This window comes from Pseudopodoces humilis, chromosome 29, assembly GCF_049639895.1.
Source record: "Pseudopodoces humilis isolate 2021_Gansu_Grassland_sample_001 chromosome 29, ASM4963989v1, whole genome shotgun sequence".
NCBI lineage: Eukaryota > Metazoa > Chordata > Aves > Passeriformes > Paridae > Pseudopodoces > Pseudopodoces humilis.
The window spans coordinates 3,188,319-3,207,726 of NC_142228.1; the positions used below are offsets into that span (position 1 = coordinate 3,188,319).

The following is a 19,408-nucleotide window of genomic DNA, read 5'->3' on the forward strand; positions in this document are numbered from 1 at the left end:
CGCCCCGCCGCGCGCGGCCAATCCGGGGCCGCGGGGCCGGCGCGAGCCCCCGCAGCGCCCTCTGACGGGCTCCTTCCGCCTCGGGGGGGCGGGGCCGGCCCGGCCTCATCGCCCGTGCTTGGCCGCTGATTGGCTGCCGCCGCCGCCACGTGATCCCGGCGTACGCCAGCGCCGCGCGGCGCAGTCGCCGGACGTGCGTGGCCGCGGTGCGCGCGCACGCGCCCGGCTCTGTTTATTGTTGTGGTTCCGCGGCCCTCCTGGCTCCGCCCTCCGACCAACCAGAGCGGCGGGGCGGATGAGTGGCAGGCGGCTCCGCCAATATCCGCGCTCAGCGGGAGCCCGGCCGGCCGCCCTCGGGCCGCCATGTTGTGCCTGTCGGGAGGGCTGGCGCCGCCGGCCCCGGCCCCGCGGGAGCGCGCCATGGAGCCGCGGGTCACCCTGCGCATCACCTGCCGCCGCGACACCCGCACCTTCCTCGTGGCCGACCCAGCAAACACGACATGGGCCGATGTGGAGGCCATGGTGAGCGCAGGCTGGCCGTGGGAGGCGGAGCGGGGTGTCCCCCGCGGGGAGCCGGCTCGGTGAGGTGCTGGCCGCGCCAGCCAGGCTTCGAGGGCCCAGCGTCTTCCAAAGCGGTGTCCCGCATTTCACAGGCTGTTAGAACTGCTGGTGCATACGGCTGCGATCTTGATTTATGCTTTTTCCTTAACAGTAAGGTTTACTGCTGCTGTGTGCTTAGATTGACGTGAACGGCCTGGTTTAGATAAAGATTCTCAAGGGCCCTTATTTTTTTGTGTGAGCAGGTGGTCTTAGCTGTGTTCTTTGCCCTTTTCCACAGGTATGGGCCCTTAGTTTGGCTCTGTATCCCTCCGTAAATTACATTCTATTCCTGTTGTTTTCTATTCTTATTGAAGTACCTTTGGTGAAATGACACACGTCTGTCGCTTTTCTGACGGTTTGTCTGTGCTCTCTGGGGTACTGAGTCACTAATACATTTTGTTTGGTCCCTTGGTTCCCCGAGCTTTGTGTGTGCTGGTTTGGGTAGAACAGCGCCTGACAGGGCCGTGCATGTGTGGGCAGTTGCTTATGAAGGTCTCTGTATCATGCACTTGGTATAGATAAGAGTTTGTTTGGGTGCTTGTTTTCAGGGCTGTTTAGTGACAATTCCTGTATTGGCATAGGGTGAAATTGTGTTGTAAAGATTCCCTTGGCTATGATGAAACTGACATTATTATTATTTATTATTATTATTATTATTGTTGTTGTTGTAATTAATTCTGTAGCAACTGTTCTATTTTTTTAGCTTGCTTTCAAAGTCCCATCTGAAGAGATCTTGTTGCTGTTTTGTTTTCTGTCTTTCAGCTCTTTTTCTGGCTAGTATATCTGAATATACATATAAGGAGGGTTTTGCTTTATGAATTGCTCAAGTTCAAAATTTGAACTGCATCATCTTCACTTGTTGTATTTCAGTCCTTTCAAAGAGGCAAGCACTGGTTCAGTCTTAAAATACTGAATTTACTTAGTGCAAGTAGACCCTGCAGGAATGTCTGAGCTGGTTAGAATCCTGCTTGCATCAAAGCTGGAAGCAGATTACTGTGTAAGCACTGTACTGCCCTTAATCTTAGGTATTCTGAGAGCCAGGGTGTGTTTGTTCAAGGTGTGGTGTTCTATTACAGTGTTTCCCTGACCAAAATAGAACCATGGGCTGTCTCTGTTGTATGAATTGCTGTTTCAAGGGAGTATCAGTTAAACTTGTGTCTTTCTTATATTTTGATATTTTATTAACTGTGTTTGATGTTTATAAGGGGTAAGGTGAACTCTTGTTCTGCCTTGAGTTTAGGGGAACAATCTGTGGTGCTAGACCATGTAAGTACAGAGCACAGTTTCTTCCTGACAAAACAAGCTGGTTCTCTCACTGCACTCACACAATTTGGGCTGTGTTGCTGGAAGAACAGCACGTTCTTCCAGAGCACGTTCACTGCAGAATGTGTCCGTGTGTGCCCTGTGTCCATGTGCTGCAGTGGGACTGTGTAACTCCCCCAGGCAGCCTCTCCTGGCTGAGGCTGCTGCTGTTGTTCTCTTAGGTCTGGGCTAGCAGGACATGTGTCAGTTGTTTCAGAGAGTTTCTGTTGGGAAAAGTGAAGCTTTTGTTGGAACCCGGTACAAAAATGTACAGGAGCCTCAAAGACTCAGCATATGGAAACAACTGCTTTCATTTTATAGTTCATTTGGTGCTGCTCATTCTGCCTTTTTAATGTAAAATGCAAAACAACTGCTCAGCTTTAGTCTCTGAATTTTGATAGGCTGAAAAAACACTGATCACCTATTTGAGCTATCTTCCAGGTACTTTTTAATGTAAAAGATGGAATTTAGGGATTGTTTGCCTTCGCCTTCATATTTTGCGGTGTTTACCATGACTGAGTTTGTTAACCCTGAGCTTGTCCTCTTAGAATGGGAAGGTTATTATTATTTATTTTGGAGTAAACATTAACTGGGCAAGGTGGAACAGGAAAGAAATTTGTTTATTCTTTTCATTAGGGGAAGTTAGTAAAACTTGAAGGGAAGGCACTGGGAGGAGTTCAACTCCAGAGGAATGGATCTGGTAAAACAGTGTTTGCTTCAACTGAGAAACTGAACAGAGGGATAGAAGGGTTTTAATGTTACTCCAAATTAATAATCACTAGTAACTGTGGGCTTCTGTAGTTCTGCCTCACTGTGGTTTTGTGTTCTTTCTTTTCATTACAGGTTAAAGTTTCATTTGACCTGGACAACATTCAGATCAAATACATTGATGAGGATAATGATGAGGTAAAATACCTGCCACCCCACCCTCCCAATAAGTCAGCCGAAAAATGATTGGTGGCAGAAATGACTTTCTGCCTTGTGATGATTTGTAGTGAGTCCTTCAGAAGAGTCTGTTACGCAGATGGGGGTGGGGGAATGTTTGCCTTTTTAATAAGAAAATAGCTGATAGTCTTGTAGTTTTAATGCAGCATACATATCTTAAAATACTTTTTTAGAAGCTACTGCCTTTCTTTTTCTCACCCTGTTGAAACACCCAGTGGTTCCCTGTGCTCTGAGGGAGGAATGTTTCTGTTGAGGATTTTTTTTTTTATTATTAACGAGAATAAGGTAGTTGTAACTATTTGTGTTTGCAGCTGTGGTAAAGCCCTCTCTCTTCAATCTAGAGTCCTTTCTCTGGAAAACGTAGGTCCTCTGTCATTAGCATACGTTTGCTTCAGTGATCTGGTGTACTCAAATCCTCTGCTTGCTTTATGCAATTGCTGTAATCTCCAAGCAGATTATTGACTCAGAAAACAAATTGGTTACTTCTAGTTGTCCTTGTTGAGTAACTTCCTGCTTGGCACAGTCTCACCCTCTCATATTATTTTTGTTTATCTGGAGATTCAGAGGGGAGTGTTACTCTCACACAGAAAGGACCTTTTACAGATACAGTGTTCCACTGCTTGGATTATAGCTCTACAAAATGAGATGGGGGTTCTTCTTACTTTCTTCCCCTAAAGGGAAATGTCAAGAAGCTTCCAGTAACATTTCAGAGAATGATTCTCCCTTTATTTTCCAGCCTGTATAATATATAAATACATAGATGCATCTATGAAGGCTTTTTCTGAAATACTGAGCAAACGTTGTTCAGAATCCTGCATTGCTGTGGAGATTAAATAGCTTCTTGTGTTAGTGACTTCTATGTGCAGAATTGATAAATAAATTTCTTTAGAATAATGGGCTTATGAAACATTTAATTGGTCTTTTGAAATCCTTAACTGGGCAGTTAAAACAACTGGGGCCAAGCTCTGGACTTGTGCAGTGAGCCCAGGGGTACAGGCAGTGACTTTCTGAGGAGAGCACGCTTGTTCTGGGTGCCAGCAGTGCCAGAACTGCCTCCTGTGCCCATCCAGTAACAAACATGGGCTGCTTCAAAGCACCACAGCTTTGGGTAATGATTAAACATGGCAGCAGTAACAAATGTCTAAACGACTGGTGTTTTAGAAACCGTGAATAAAAGTATGTTTATTCTGAAGTATGTTAATTTTAAGAGAATTGCAAAATTGGGTCTGTTGCTCTTGTTCACTGTTACTTCTCTTTGCAGGTCTCTGTGAACAGCAAAGGTGAGCTGCTGCTTTATTTATTTACAAATCAAGAAAGAGACCCCAACTGTTGCTTGAGTTTTTTGAAGATGCAGTTGAGAATGCTTGCTTTTTTGATATTTGTATTTTTTATATGATTTGGCGTCAAGTTCTTCCCAAAGGAAAGAATACTTGATCCATAGAAACAAATTGGAAGTGACTGAATTAGTAGAATGTTGTGGCTCTTAGCTGTGAAAATGTGTGCTTGTTGCTGTGTATACAATTTCTTGCACTATTTTAAGAGAATTTACAGAAGGTAGGGGAGGCCCCTTGTCATAGAAGGGTTTTTAAATACTGTGTGCTAAACTTACATCTGTTGTGCAAGATAGGGGCCATTCACATTTCTTTCTATTTTTCTTTAGAGGAATATGAAGAAGCTCTGAAGGTAAATGTGCTCTTTGACTTTTTTCAATATATTCATCCTTCTCCAATTAGAGTTGGTGTATCTGAGAAAAAAAAATGGTATTACCTGGCCCAGGAAATCAGAATAGCTGTTTTCTAGCTTTGGACAGTAGCTTGAATGTCTTATTATATTTTTCTTCCATCCTGGTTTATGTTCATTTTTATAAGTTAGTTGAATATGCAGTTGGGATTCAGGACCTTGAGCAGCAGTGGGTTGGTTAAGAGACTGACTTTCTCAAACCCTTCAACAGTAATCCTATATTTGGAAATATTGGGCTTTAGTGAAACCCTTCAAAAATCTTGCCACATAGACTCTGCTGCAGAATACGTAATTAAAACTTAGTCAATGCTTAGTTACTCTATAAGCAGTTAGACTAAATAAGATTTGCATTTCTTTATGTTTCTACTTTACATTATTAAGTCTTCCAAAACATTTTGCTCATGGTTTGAATTTCAAATCTGAGAATTTCAAAATAATCATAAATTGCTGGACACAATCTATTGTTTACTGGCTCCTATGAACACTTTATTGTAGGCTGAAAAATTCCACTAGAATATTTGCATGACTATCTTGGCTTTTAATAAACTTTTTTAATAAGCATATTAGTAACCTCTCAGATGTAGAGCATCAACTGACTCTACCTTGGCATCTCTCTCAGTTTTTCATTTTGTGTCTGTTAGTCTTTCCCCACCCTTTCCCCAAACTCTCCAATGTAGTGTAATACTGTATTTTTACAGATTTTTAATCCTGATTATGAGTGGAAAACATGGTGTATGTCTGTACTGTTTATTTAGATTGCAGTTAAACAAGGAAATCAGCTTCAGATGAATGTCTATGAGAAGAACTCTTCTCGTGGTTTGCAACAACATGAAAAAATTGTGACAGAAAAGCTGGTGCTTCCTAAAGATGAGAAGAAACCACTTTTGCATTCCATGCTAGCTCAGGGATTTGAGGAAGAATTAAAAAATAATGAGGAGATGACCATTCAGGTAAGAGACTGAGCTGCATTAAAGCAAAGAATTAAAAAATGTAATTCACTTTGTAGACTTATTGTCCTCTTTAGTCATACATAAAACTGAGTTCAGAAGCTGGTCTCTGTTTTCAGTTACCTGCACCTGTTGAAGCTCACCAAATAGTCTGAATGTCTTCAAGAGGATAATTTGATGCTATCTTTAGAAATACAGGTGCTTTCATGTTGCCCATTGTTAGGTATTTTGATAAATGGAGCAATTCATCTCCTGAAGCCCTCATTGACATCTGGTAACTTCTGGTTGACTTGACTTTGGTGTGTAATTACACTCAAATGCTAATGAGGCAGAAATGGTTCAGGAAAATGTTAGTGGCTATTTTGTGTTGCTTCTCTACTGTTTTCTGAAGAACTTTGAATATTTTTATATAAAGACACTTAAAAGCTATTTCAGCAGTTAACTTGCTGTGTTGGGGTTTTTTTCAAAAAATTTGCATCCTTTGTGTTTATTTTGTTGTTTATTTTTTTTCCCAGCAAAAGTTAAATCAGACCAGACCAGAAATCATAAATGAAAATCCTCCAGAATGGTTTACTAGCTACTTGGAAACAGTAAGTGTATTGTCTTGCAAGTTTTGGTATACTTAAATACATAAAAAGTTGTGCATGGAAGAGATCTTTGTGATGCCTGACTCTGGACGTCTGAACACTCTTGCCATCAGGACTTGTGGCCAGGTTCTTCATGAGAACTAGATGTCTAACTGTGTCTACAGTGGAAGGGTACCTTAAAAAACACCAAAACCATGAACTTGGTCCATACAGTTTGTGAAAAGTGGAATGTTTAGTTTATGCATTTGATTAGCTTGAGTGTAGTTTTAAGTAGCTCCTATAACAGAATCCTTGTGGTGCTCCAGACAGCCATAGGAATTGCAGACCACTCATTGTGGGAGAGCATGGAACAGTGGTGCTCTTGTAGGCTCTTGATTGCCCAGTTTCTGCAGGGCAATACTTTTGGTTTCCTGTGGTTGAAAGCAGAGCATCTGATGACCTTACTTTTCTTGACTTTGAGAAAATACTTTCAGGCAGCCATTGACAATAAGCTACAGGTTAAGATGTGGATGTTAACTTGTTTTGAACAGTTAATAAACATCACTGAAAAGCAGTTTGATATCACTGCAAAGAATTCATTAGCTAGCAAGTTTTTGAAATTATGTGCATTTATCTTTAAGCTTTTTTCTCTAACGTCTCCTTTCCTTTGTCACCTATTTATACAAACTAAAAATAGGGGAAATTCATGGTTACATTTAAAACACTGATGGGCTAATCAGACCTTAATGGTAGAGAGTCCAGAGGGGTTTGGGAGTTGGGGTAATTGTTTTGGAGATGAGTTTCCTTCCCTTCAGGCAAGCTTATGGAAGAAAAACAATATTGTAAGCACAAATGCGTGATTTTTAACTTGACTTGACTTCTTAAAAGGTCTGGGTTGGTATTTTCTAAAATAAAAGTCCTCTCTGCTGAATGTGGTATTTGTTTAATTTTATGAAGAGTGTGCTGGGGGTAGGGGAAATGACTCTGAAGTAGTCTGTGACTACTGACAGATTGGGAGACTTGTGACAATATAACTCAACTTTTCAAACTTAGTAAGTGGCTCTCATTCATGACCGCTTTAATTTCTTTCCAGTTCAGGGAACAAGTAGTTAAGGAGACTGTTGAGAGGCTGGAGCAGAAGCTGTATGAGAAGCTTGTTCATCGCAATCAGCCTCCAGATTTCTGTGAGAGCTCAGTTCCAGCAGCAGCTGCACCTTCAGAGAGCCCGTTGGGGAGCAGCAGCCCGTGTGACTGGCTGATCTCCTGCTGCAGCTGCCAGGCTCGCATCGTTGGGGTGCGCTACCAGTGCAGGTAGAGTGTGATGGGAGTGGGAGGAACCTGATGTGCACAGCCTGAGAGTGAGTCTGAGAAACTGCCTTGGGCTTAGATACTCCCAGGTTCCTAATCTGCAGCCTGCTGTAGAATGTCTGCTATGTGTCTCACCAACAGCTGATGTTCTCTCCTGTGGTCACTAGACTTTATCTGCATAAAAGCAAGATTAATACTATTTTGGGAAAAGGCAATTGTTAAAGTGTGAGAACTTTAGTACGCTGTATTCTCAATGGCTTCTCACCATATCTGCATAGGACATGCAGTAATTGTAACAGGAAATGTTTTGTTTGGTTAACTAAACAAAAAAAGCACGGCTCGGAACTGCTAGTCTGTTATAGTTGTTTGTTTGGTTCTTAGAGTCAGTGAGACTAAGGTAGGTCATACTTTTTTTAATGATTGTACTGTTGTCTGTCTAAAAATATGAAGTAGATTTTGATGAATGTCTCAAGTGAGGTGTTAAAAGTGAGAGTTTTATTTGAATGAGGCAATTGCTGTAAAGACCAGCAGTTTGGGATTAGACAGAAACTGTGGATGAAATGCCAACAGTTTTTCTTTGGATTTTTTTTTTTGCTGTCAGGAGAGGACAATCTGTTTTTTATCAGCCTTGTTCCTGGAGGAGCAATCTGCTTTGCATTCCTGAATGCTTGTTGACTTAGCCTCTGTATTTTCATAAGTATGGTGCTGTTTCTGGCCCTGGATTTTGATAAAATGTACTGCCCTTTGTAGCAACAATTTTAGTCACTTGTGCTAAAGGAAGCATCAGTTTTTTTCCAATATGTGTTCAAAGAAATGGGAACTGTGTTGCAGTTTTTCCACGAAGAGAGAGATAATCATGTAGGTATTCCACATGGCTCCAAATACTGATCTATAAGTGAGACATCCAGCTGCTGTCACTTGGGAACTACTTACAGTGATGGCATGATACAAAGTTTCTCAGCAGAAATTCTTTGCCTCTTGATATCCTTCTGTCTTTTCTGCTTTGCAGCCTTTGCCCAGCCTACAATATCTGTGAAGAGTGTGAAGCAGGAACATATGCACATGATCCAAACCACGTCTTGTTAAAGCTGCGCAGACCCATCCCCTGTGCTGCTGACAGTTACAGCCTGGCAGAGCTCTCCCCACGCCTGCCTGCTACTCTGGAGCAAGTCAGGTAAATGCTGGCAATACCTGGCAAGATTGTCCTGATTGCAAGTGAAAACACTTGTGCTGGAGTTGAGGTTCAGCTTTTATTTTATTTTAAAGATAACAAGAAATGGAAAGGGTACTCAAACTTTCATATGAGTAGTTAAAAATAGCGACATACTCATAAAGGGCCTAAGTCATAAATCGTACAGTGTTTTTAATAACAAAGTAGAAAAGACAGACTTTTGTGTCATAGGTGGGTAATAAACTTTGAGAACTTGCTTTTTCTTTGAGCATTCTATGTCTGCCTTTTTTTTGTTCTTTCAGCGACCATTCAAAGTAGTTCCAAAAGCAACTGTGAGGATGTTCTTTTAAAATCATTTGGTATCCAGTCTAGAAGTGTGGTATATTTCATGAAGGGCTTCCTTGAGACCAAGACTCCATTGGCTAGAAATAAATTCTGATCAGTTTAATGTAATAAAGTGTGTTAATTGCTTTGCAGACTCCAGAAGCAGATGGACAAAAGATTTCTGAAGGCAGAGAAGCAAAGATTGCGAGCAGAAAAGAAACAGCGAAAAGCAGAGGTCCGAGAGCTCAAAAAGCAGCTAAAATTGCACAGGAAAATTCATCTGTGGAACTCTATCCATGTATTGGAAACAAATGGCTCACCTACTCTGAAATCTGAGAGTCTCCAGCCTAATACCTTCCTGTAAGGCTTGTTAACTGAGCATCTGGTAGTTGTGCTGTCTGACCTTTTGTTATGAGACCAAGTTAAAGTAACAGGAGGAAGGTTATGAAATTGCTCATTTGAAGTATGATTTGTCATTTGACTGTATGAGAATTCTGTCTAAATGCAATTTGCAATGTAGAATGGTTTTAGTTGAGAGGAGGGAGAGTAGGAGAAAGAAAAAAAAAAAAAGGGACTGATGGTTATTACCAGAGACTTAGTGATTTATGCAGATTTAGGAGGAAGGGGAGTGCCTAGGATTATACATACACATGCATGCTCATACAGCATAAATTAACATTGCTGCCAGTTTTAAAAAAGTCTGTATCTTCCTGCTTTATTGTGTCTGCATAAAGTCAAGTACATTCTGTATATTTATGTTCAGTGCTATTTCTTTTTTACTTTAATGTGCTCTTAAGCTGAGGTTCATTAGACAGCAGCCTTTGCAGGCAGCTACTCTGCATTTCCCACTCCCTTTATGAATATGCAGTGTAAAACTTGTATAGTTTGTTTATTTAATTCATCCCTTCCATTTAGGGTATTTAAAAGCCAAATTAACATTAATCAGCAGCTGAACTTCCTCAGTTTTGGTGTATTTTGTTTTTTTTGTTTCCTCTCTCCAATCCCAGGAATCCTAATCAACCCTTCCAAGCAATTGTCCCAACACTAAGTGCAGTATTTGTGGATGAGAATTTGCCTGATGGTACTCACCTGAAGCCAGGAACAAAGTTTATCAAACACTGGCGAATGAAAAATACTGGCAATGTGGAATGGAGCTCAGACACAAAGGTATCTTGCCTTAGCTCTTCCTTCTACAGACTAAAATCATACTGGAAGATAACATTTGTATGTGAATTCTCTGTTAGGATCTGTTCTCTGTTAAGATTTCCTTTGGCCTGTTGATTCATAGCTGGGAATTCTGGGGCAATAAGCTGTGCCAGAATCACTGCTGCTCTTCACAAGTGTAGACTATAGGAAGAAAGCAATTCAGAATACCATCACTGGACATGTTTCCCATTAATAGTGTGTCCCCCATGTTATTATGGTACAGTTTGACCCTGTTTACAACAGCTCTTTTGCTTTTCTGACTTCCAAATCCCTTTGTTCTGCGAGTACCTGCATTTGTGTTGAAAGATGAGGCTATCTTTGTGTTGGTAGTGACTGATGTGGGGATGTGTACTAGCACCTTGTCTTCCCCATGCCTGGTATCTATAAGGCCTTTCAGCAGAGCAGCCCTGCTTCCTGCTGCCCACACTTGGCAGAGAAGCTTGAGAAGTTAACTTTTGGCTTTTTCTCTGGTCTATTTCAGTTGAAACTTATGTGGGGTAATCTGACCTTGGCATCTGCTGAGAAAAAAGATGTGTTAGTGCCATCCCTTCCATCTGGACAAGTAGGAACTGTTTCAGTTGAGTTTGTAGCTCCCAATATAGAAGGAACTTACACTTCTCACTGGAGACTGTCGCACAGAGGGGAACAGTTTGGGCCAAGGATCTGGTGCAGTATTGTTGTGGATCCCTCTCCAGCTGCTGACTGTGTAGAAGGTGATTGGAAGGATTCTGACTCCTGTCAGAAGAGCAGAGGTTGCACAACCAAACAGGCAAGTCACTCACCTGGTATTTGGGGCAGTTCAGAATTGCCTTGGAGAAGGAGCATTGTGTATTATTTGGCAAAGTATTCCTATCTAACTATTCCAGGGGATTCTTTTAGCTGTTTGCTTTTAAATTTATTTTTAATAGGAAGGAAATATAACATATATTGCATTTATAAACTCTAAAGTAGTTGTTCTTTATGACAGGTATGACATTAGCTATCAGTCTGTTACAGCTGTTTGTCTTCTTTGGTTGAACTGAAACACTGCAGCATTTCTCTTTGTTAGGTCTTGTCCTTTTAGCTCTGTAATGAATTGATTGAAATGTCTTTCAAATTACTTGTGTGTTTACACAAAATTCAGGCTTTAGATTCCATGTGATCTTTTATTTACTGTGGCTAAGGGGCTTCTGGTGTTTTGTTTTTGCAGGATGCTTCCTTAAAGACAGAAACAGGTGCTCAACTGATAGGTGAAATTGCAGAGCAGGCTGAAATATCTCTGCCAACTATTCCTTTAAAGATCAAAAATCTGCCAAGTGAGAGAGAATTTTATATCCCATCTGTTGATCTACTGACTGCACAGGTAAAGTGTTAAAATTCAGGTAGATGTAAAGAAAACCACATTGGGTTTGGTGCCTAGGTAGGTAGGTAGACATCTGTAAGAATAAAGCTTCTGAGCTCTAAAATTGGCCACTGTTTTCGGAAAGAGTATATTGCATTTTATATAGTGGAGCTGTTTTCCCAAACTGGTATTAGGTACTGTCATTATGTGGAGGGTATGTGTAGGAAAGATTAAGATTCTCAAAAAAGACTCAGTGCTGACTCTTTCTCTGGCCCTAACAAGGGAGTTCTTAGCTTTGTCCCTTGCTGCCCTAATTTGTGCACCATATTCAATGATGTAAATGTATGTTGTGGGAAAACTGCCCCCTGAGGTCGTGTTGAGGAGCAAAGTGTTATTTGTATATCAGTGGGGTCTGTGCTGCCAAGTACAGATAGGATGCAGTTTCAGAGTTTGCTCATGGAAGCTGTGTGCTTTTTCCTGTAGGATTTGCTGTCGTTTGAGCTGTTGGACATTAATATTGTGCAGGAATTGGAGCGAGTGCCACACAATACTCCTGTTGGTAAGGCTCCCGTATTCTGTGTGCTCTCTAGAGCACAGATCGCTATCCTTTGTGTTTTTCAGTCTTGGCTTCTTTTCACCTTCATATCCCCAAGAACATAACATTCCAGGTGTTGAGGAATGCTGCCATTTTCTTTGCACAGCCAGAGGCAGAGTAATGCAAAGCTAGTTGCTTATTCCACCAGATTATCTTGCAAAATAACTAAGTTTCTTCAGTCTTGAAAGAATTTCCCTTAAAAAGAATAAATTTTAAAAATGTTACCTCATGGAGGCTCCTTCTCCTTTAGTGCCAATTGTCTTTCCTCCCTGTGTTTTCCAGACATGACTCCATGCATGTCCCCTTTGCCACGTGACAGCCCCTTGCTGGAGAAACCTGGCTTAGGTCAGATAGAGGAGGAGAACGAGGGGAGTGGATTTAAACTAGTGCCTGGTAAGCAGTAGTCCTGAGGAGCTTGGGGGTGAAGGGAGGATATTGTCACTTCTGTGTAGTCAGCAAACCTGATGCCTAAAAGGAGTTCTAACTACTGTCTTCCTCTTCCTTGGAAAAAAAAAAGTAAATGTTTGGCTCATAAGCCTGGAGTCTGACACTACATTAGTGATTACAGAGGTTGGAGTATAATATATATAGATTTGGAAATAGCAATCATAGAATTGCAGAATGGTTTGTGTTGGAAGGAACGTTTAAGATTATTCAGTTCCACACCCCCTGCCATGAGCAGGGACAGCTTCCCCTATCCCAGGCTGCTCCAAGCCCCATTCAGCCTGGCCTTGGATACTTCCAGGGGATGGGGCAGCTACAGCTTCTCTGGGCAACCTGTGCCAAGGCCTCCCCACCCTCAAAAGGAAGAATTTCTGCCTAATATCTATCTAAATATACCCTCCTCCATGTTAAAGTCATTCCCTGCTGTCCTATTACTGCATGCCTTTGTATGAAGTCCTTTCAAATGCTTCTTTTGATTTATCTGACCACTAGAATTGTTGGGAGAGTTTAACAATCTGCCCTTTATAGACTAGGTTGTACTCCAAACACTTCAGGTGTGTTCCCCATACTTCTCAATCACTTCCACATTCAGCTTGAGCTGAATTTAAAAATCTTTCAATTTTTAGAAGGAATTTACACACAGAGTCAATATTAGCTGTGGCTAGTCTAAAAAATTCTTCATATAGTTACATTTCCTTGTTGTTGTGGTAAAATCTGTTATGTTTCCCTTTCCAAGGAATGGCAGAAACCTGCCTTTCTGTGGACTCCTCTGTGGTGACAGTGAAAGCTGAACATGCATTGAACCAGGAGGAAGGGGAGGAAGATATGAGTGGGACTCAGTTTGTCTGTGAAACTGTAATTCGATCTCTGACCCTGGATGCTGCACCTGACCACAAACCCCCACAAAAAAACCCCAAAAGTAAGTACTATCATTAGTTGCCTACTCTGGCTTGGTGTATTTGCAGTCAGACATGAGGCAGAAATTGCTCAGCTCAGGTGCTTGATACCATTTGATTGTTTTTCCTGATTGGTTTTATTAGACTCCTTACAAGCATTGCAAGACACCTTCAGTTGCAATATGATAAATGAAGAATCTCCTATGATAAATACTAATTCCACTTCCAAAAAGGAAGCAAAGATTCATCAGTCAGAACCAGTGACAGAAAATTCCAGTGGTAAGTAAAATGGGTTTGAATGCAAGATAAAGTTGTAAAAAGATCATGTGTAAGAAGTTTAAGTTCTCTGTATAGCTCTTGCTCCTGGGTTTACTAGAAGCATTAATACCAGCAGTGTATTTGCATAGGCTTAACATTAAGATCTGTTACTCTTCACATATACCCTCCCCACAAAAGGGAAAATTACACCATTAATGGCAGCAGCTAAGGTTTACACTTGTTTCTAAATACTTGTCTTTTACAACTGGGACAATTCTGTCTCCATTGTTGTCCAAAGAAAATAGACTATGGTTAATACCTCACTTTTTTTCCTACTAGGGGATCTTCCACTGTCTGATGAGAGCAGAAGCCCCAGCAGTGGTACTGGCAATTGTGATGAAGAGGAAGATGATAAAGATGATGTTCAGAGTCAGTGCTCCTCTGCTTCCTCAGAGGATTATATCATTATTCTCCCAGAGTGCTTTGACACCAGTCGGCCGTTGGGTGACTCCATGTATAGTTCAGCTCTTTCTCAGCCTGGTTTAGAAAAGGCAGGAGAACCTGAAACAGTAGCAGAGAACACAGAAGGAGGAAGCCAGCCACAGATCCAGAGGGTCAGTGATACACTGACAACTTCCCCAACATTGGCTGCAGGACCATTAACCCCAGGGACTGTGGACAGCTTACCCCAGGCACAAAGGTATGATTTGGGGACAAGAACAAAATGGTGATGCTGGTATTGCTGTAAAGTCTGCAAGGTCTATCACTTTCCAAACAGGAATTGTTGTAACAACAGTTTTATCATATACTGAGGTAAATGTTCTTAAACCCTGCAACTTTTTATAGAGCCTGTACTCACCGATGTGGGTGAGTGCAAGGGAGGGAGAGAGAGGAGCATGTGAAGTTTTTTCTGTTGACCATAACTTATTTATGTGTGTACATGTAGAATAACAATACTGATGTTTTTGCCTTATGTTCTCAGGAATCTTTCATCTCTTCAGAATTCTATCTTCCAAGAACCAAACACACCAGCTTCAGAGAATATCTCTTCTGCTCCTCATGATCAAATACAAAGAGAAGGTATTGACAGTATTTAATGAAGGGTACAGACTATGGCTATCACCTTTTCCTTATGCCTAGTATTGAATTTGATGTCTTGTTTCTCTTTAGGAGAGCAGAAAATCTACCAAATAAAGATTTTAGTTTTTCTCTGGGTGTTAAACTTTTGCTATATGGATGTTGCAAATAAAGAAATAATTTGCTTTGTGGATCAGTTAAGAACATCTATTATAGGAAATGGTGAGAGGATACTCAAAAGTACTTACAGGCATGTGGAAAATTACCTTGCTCTGGAATTAATGAGCTATGCATTTAAGCTGCTGTTACAGTCACTGAGACAGCAGCTCCTCTCGTGTTAAACACCTCTGATGAATCAGTCATATGGTTCTGGAAATCTTCTGACTGCTTTCACTGCAGTACCTGGTCTGCATAACTAAACTCAGAGTATTAGTGTTGGACTGAGATAAACTTTCTGCTGTTTATGTATGTGTTGCATTTCTCCAGCTTAACTGTCTTTAACTGGATACATTGACATTTGCTCTTCCAGACCCCAGCGGTGAAGATAATCATGGGCCAGGATCTTCTGCATTTCTCACTAAGTTCTCAGAAAACCCAAGGTAATGAAGCTGAAGCTGTGACTTCACAAGCACCTTTTTTTGACTGAGAACAGTTTAGACACCTAGGAAAAAGCTCTGGCCTACAGATTTCATGTAGTCATTAATTTGGAGAGAGGCCTCCCTTCTTAAAGCAAACATGTTATATTTTCATAAGATCTTGGTTTCTACTTGTGCACAAATCAAAAGGATGCAGAACTGGCAAGCCAAAGCTAATGAAGAGCTCAAGTTGAATGCTTGTAAAATTCTGTGTTTTTTTAATCAGGAAAATGTCAGCATTCTTAGAATGGGGATTTTACAAGTTAGCTATAAAGTTGTCTTAAAATACTGAGACTGGAGCAGTAAGTTAAAACGTTGAGTAGAATATTAAGTAACTTAAGTATTAATAGAAAACAAATAGAAATTACTCTACCCTGAATGGATGTGTTAGTGCACAGCTTTCATGTAGGTATGTTCTTTTCTAGATGAGAACATGAAACTCTTTACAAAAGGTCACTTCATGGAAAGCATACACCCACAATTTAATAGAAGGTGTCAAGAAAAAATAATGAGTTCTTGTATAGCTCATTTCCCAAAGATTACTGATTCCTTTGGATCACAGGCTGTTGTCTCCAACAGTCCTTGCCTCAACAGGCAGCAACTTGCATTTCACTAAAAAAACCCTTGGCTTTACTGACCCTAAAGCAGCACCTGCTCTCTTCACAGGTACCCTCAAGGAAGCAGCATTGCTGGAGAACTCATGAAAGGAGCTTTGTCAGTCGCTGCTTCTGCCTACAAAGCATTATTTGCTGGACCACCCATTATTGAACAGGTGAATGTCTTTCCTGTGTGCTGTATGAGTTTCATAGAATTAAGACAACCATAAATGTATAGGTGCATATTTTTTAAGTGTATCAATATGCTATATTGGAGTTAATGTAAAATGTTAAATTTGATGCTGTCCCTTTGAGGTTTGCTGCTCTCAGCAGACTGGGAAATCCATGCTGTAGGGATGGAAGCATGTCTCTGGTAGCATCGTGTAAGAGTAGTAACTCACCTTTCTAAGTGAGCAATAAAGGGGATTATAAATGGCTTAAATGCCATTTAAAGGCCAGAAGAGCCTCTGTGCCTCAGCTTGAGCCTAGTATAATGCAGGGCCTCTAGTTCAAATGGCAAAAAGTAAATTAACCTTTTTAGCTTATCTTACTGTCTTTTATTTTCAGCAGCCTGCAGCTCCAGAAGAGCAGACTGCCACTCTGCTGTCCAGTCTGTGTGAGATGGGATTCTGTGACAGGCAGTTAAACTTGAGGCTGCTGAAGAAACACAACAATAACATGATTGAAGTGGTAACTGAATTGCTTCATATCAGTAACAGAGACTGGTGCAGTAGGTGCTAAACCTGCCTGGCGGAGAAAGGAATAGTCTTCATTGAGTAAACTCTAATTAAAGATTGCAAGAGTAGCAGGCTGCTCCTCAGCTGCTCTCTGTTTGGAGGTTTGACTTAAAATTTTGGCTTTTCTTTGAGCATTTGACTTCTTTTTTTTTTTTGTTTTTTTACCCTCATGGAAATGTCAAACAACCCTTGTGGCATCTCTTGAAATGGAATTTCAGTTACTATTTGAATCTCATAGTTAAATGAGTAGACTTTAAATCTAATTTCAGATCAAATCCTTTTACCAGGGAATCATGTAGAGCTAAACTTTGTACTCAGATGAGAACTTCCCATTTTATTGTGTACACACTTTTTCTTCAGGCAGCTGGAAATTTTTTGTTGGCTTAGTTAGCTTTGGAATAGAAACCAGTGTAAAATGTAGTCCTGCTTAATTTACAAGAGATGCCTGAAACTAGGAGTTTCTTCTGAGGATTTAGTAATTGGTTTTCCAATGTGTGATAGTAAACTGACAAATTTAAATCTTATGAATTATTCTAAGAAAAAGAACTTACTCATAGAAGAAAGCCATCTTATATCATCAAATGACTTTTGAAAAGTCTGAAAGTGTAACTGCAGTTAAACTGATGAACACCAGTGAAGTTGTTGCTTGCTGTAGCGGAATGAAGCAGGAGAATTACCACCAGCAATTGAATCAGTAATGATAGCGCACACCAGATCTCTAACAGTAGAAGTATAACCTACATAAAATATTTTGTTAAAAACAGAGTGTAAGGGTAGGAAAGGCTTTTCTAGGAATCTTTACAGGCTCTTTGTAAAAATATTAAAAATTTGACCCTTACCTTTTTTCACTACTAAATGCGAACATTTTACTCTGTTAATATCACATTAAAAAATGCAAGAATGTGTAGGAATCCAGACCTGAACTTGAGTACAAATTTTGGTAATGTTCAGGAATGGAAAGAATGCTTGAAGCAGGGATCACATAATTTTACATTAGAGTTTGAAAAATGCATTAACTTAAGCACTTTCAAATGTACAGTCTCCTCTGATGGTTTTAGCTGGTCCTGTGTTTCCATAGCCACATATGTAGAATTCATTTTTCTCGTAAGATTTTTTAGAAGCCTGTATTTAATTTGGAAATCTAAGAATTCCCTTCTAAATATGCTGAGAGATTTGATTCTGAAGAATGACAAGAAATGAGCACCAGACACTGCTGTGCAGTGGGGGTATCCATAGATAACTCCTCAGACTTCAGTCCCTCAGCAGGTGACAGTGTTGGTTACATTCTTACTTTCAAGTAAACATTTTTCCTTGCTGTAGTAAGAAACCATTGATTCTAAAATATTTTATATTATTCCTGCTTCAAACTAGTGTTCTGTTTTGTCACAGTATAGCTGAAGCAGTGTCAGTATTGTGGCTGACCAAGTTAGCAGTAATTTTTTAAAAGACTTAGTACCCATAGAGATAAAATACCATTAAAATAGTTCAAGAAAACAAATGTATCATACCACTTTCATTTTAAACCTATTTTTATAGATTGTGGAAGATATACTCTTAAATGCTTATTTTGAAATACAGTAGAGGTATTTTGCAGTGTTTCCCATCTCTCTGTATACCAGTACAACTGTGTGCTGTGGACCAGTTAAAGATCCTTCTGTAACTTTCCACCTTAACTTGGGTGTGTTGTTTTGAGTAGCTTTTGACTAATGCCAACTCTAGAACAAGGAGGAAAGCACAAGGGTGAAATGCAGAAGCTGATGACACTGAAGCAGTGTGGTTATTTGCTTGGGTCTCAGGCCCAGCAGGACCCATGTTTGCCGTGCATACCTTCGTACTTGGAATGAATTCACATGTTCTATGAATTATAAAACTAAAACATTTGAGGAGGAACACTTCATTGCGGATTGAAATGGCAAGTGTGAGATGCTATTCTCTTTAGGTTACTTTTTACTAGAGTTTAGATGCTGTATGCTCTGGCTTAAGATAGATATATTTCCGTTGGCTTTGTATATTTTGTTAATGGATGCATGATATAATTTATAATATATTCTATAGAGCAGATGAGACCTCTGTATCTTATTTCGGGCGAGCGCAGCACCTGGGGCTGGGGTTTGGGATGGGGTTCCTAGCCCTGCTGCCTGGGGCTGGGGTGTGGGATGGGGTTCCAAGCCCTGCTGCCTGGGGCTGGGGTTTGGGATGGGGTTCCAAGCCCCGCTGCTGCCGGCTTGGGGCTGGGGTGTGGGATGGGGTTCCAAGCCCCGCTGCTGCTGCCTGGGGCTGGGGTTTGGGATGGGGTTCCTAGCCCCGCTGCTGCCGCGGGCTCTGGACCAGCGGGGGCGGTGGGCACCGCAGCCAAATCTGTTCGCCTGCCCTGGCCTCCCTCGCCCCTGCCAGGAGCACACGGCCTGTGCCCTCAGCTCCTTCGGCCGTGCCCGGGGCGGGCCTGCGGGGCCGGGACAGGAGCGGGGCTCGCACTGAGCCTTCTCCTTCCGCAAGACCCGGGTGCGCTCCCGTTCTGCTCTGCCCGCTGGGTGGCCCCGAACGCCACACTCGGGGTAGCCTCAGCTCATCGGCCTTTGCTGGAGACGCCTTTCCGCTTTGGCTAAGGAAAGCTTTCACACGGCAGCGCCGATTCACCCAGGCTTGCAGCCCACCAAGACTCAGTGCCCAGCAAACCCCGCCCGCTTCCGGTGTCCCTCAGGCCCCGCCCCTTTGCCCCTCAGGCCCCGCCCCCGTGTCC

The 19,408-nt window shown here is 41.5% G+C and overlaps 1 protein-coding gene across 5 annotated transcripts; it reads left to right on the plus strand.

Annotated features, from left to right (window-relative positions):
- Positions 1-348: 348 nt before the first annotated feature.
- Positions 349-18,732, plus strand: NBR1 (NBR1 autophagy cargo receptor). Of its 5 annotated transcripts, none has more exons than XM_005531490.3 (21): positions 349-522; positions 2,746-2,808; positions 4,109-4,127; positions 4,508-4,530; positions 5,343-5,537; positions 6,050-6,124; positions 7,194-7,411; positions 8,418-8,582; positions 9,057-9,263; positions 9,911-10,070; positions 10,591-10,878; positions 11,299-11,451; positions 11,914-11,989; positions 12,308-12,418; positions 13,206-13,388; positions 13,510-13,644; positions 13,963-14,323; positions 14,606-14,703; positions 15,230-15,299; positions 16,002-16,107; positions 16,499-18,732. In XM_005531490.3, the coding sequence occupies exons 1-21, from the start codon at positions 364-366 to the stop codon at positions 16,670-16,672; spliced, it is 3,039 nt and encodes a 1,012-aa protein (XP_005531547.2). In that variant the 5' UTR covers positions 349-363; the 3' UTR covers positions 16,673-18,732. The 5 variants fall into 5 exon arrangements, with proteins under 5 accessions (XP_005531547.2, XP_087924200.1, XP_014115658.2 ...); XM_088068074.1 differs by having other exon boundaries at positions 16,502-18,732; XM_088068075.1 differs by lacking the exon at positions 349-522 and adding an exon at positions 2,323-2,343.
- Positions 18,733-19,408: the final 676 nt, after the last annotated feature.

Coding starts and splice junctions, on each gene's coding strand:
- NBR1 (XM_005531490.3), top strand. CDS start 364: ATGTTGTGCCTGTCGGGAGGGCTGGCGCCGCCGGCCCCGGCCCCGCGG. Junction 8,583..9,056: donor GCTACTCTGGAGCAAGTCAG/GTAAATGCTGGC, acceptor ATTGCTTTGCAG/ACTCCAGAAGCAGATGGACA. Junction 15,300..16,001: donor AAGTTCTCAGAAAACCCAAG/GTAATGAAGCTG, acceptor CTCTCTTCACAG/GTACCCTCAAGGAAGCAGCA.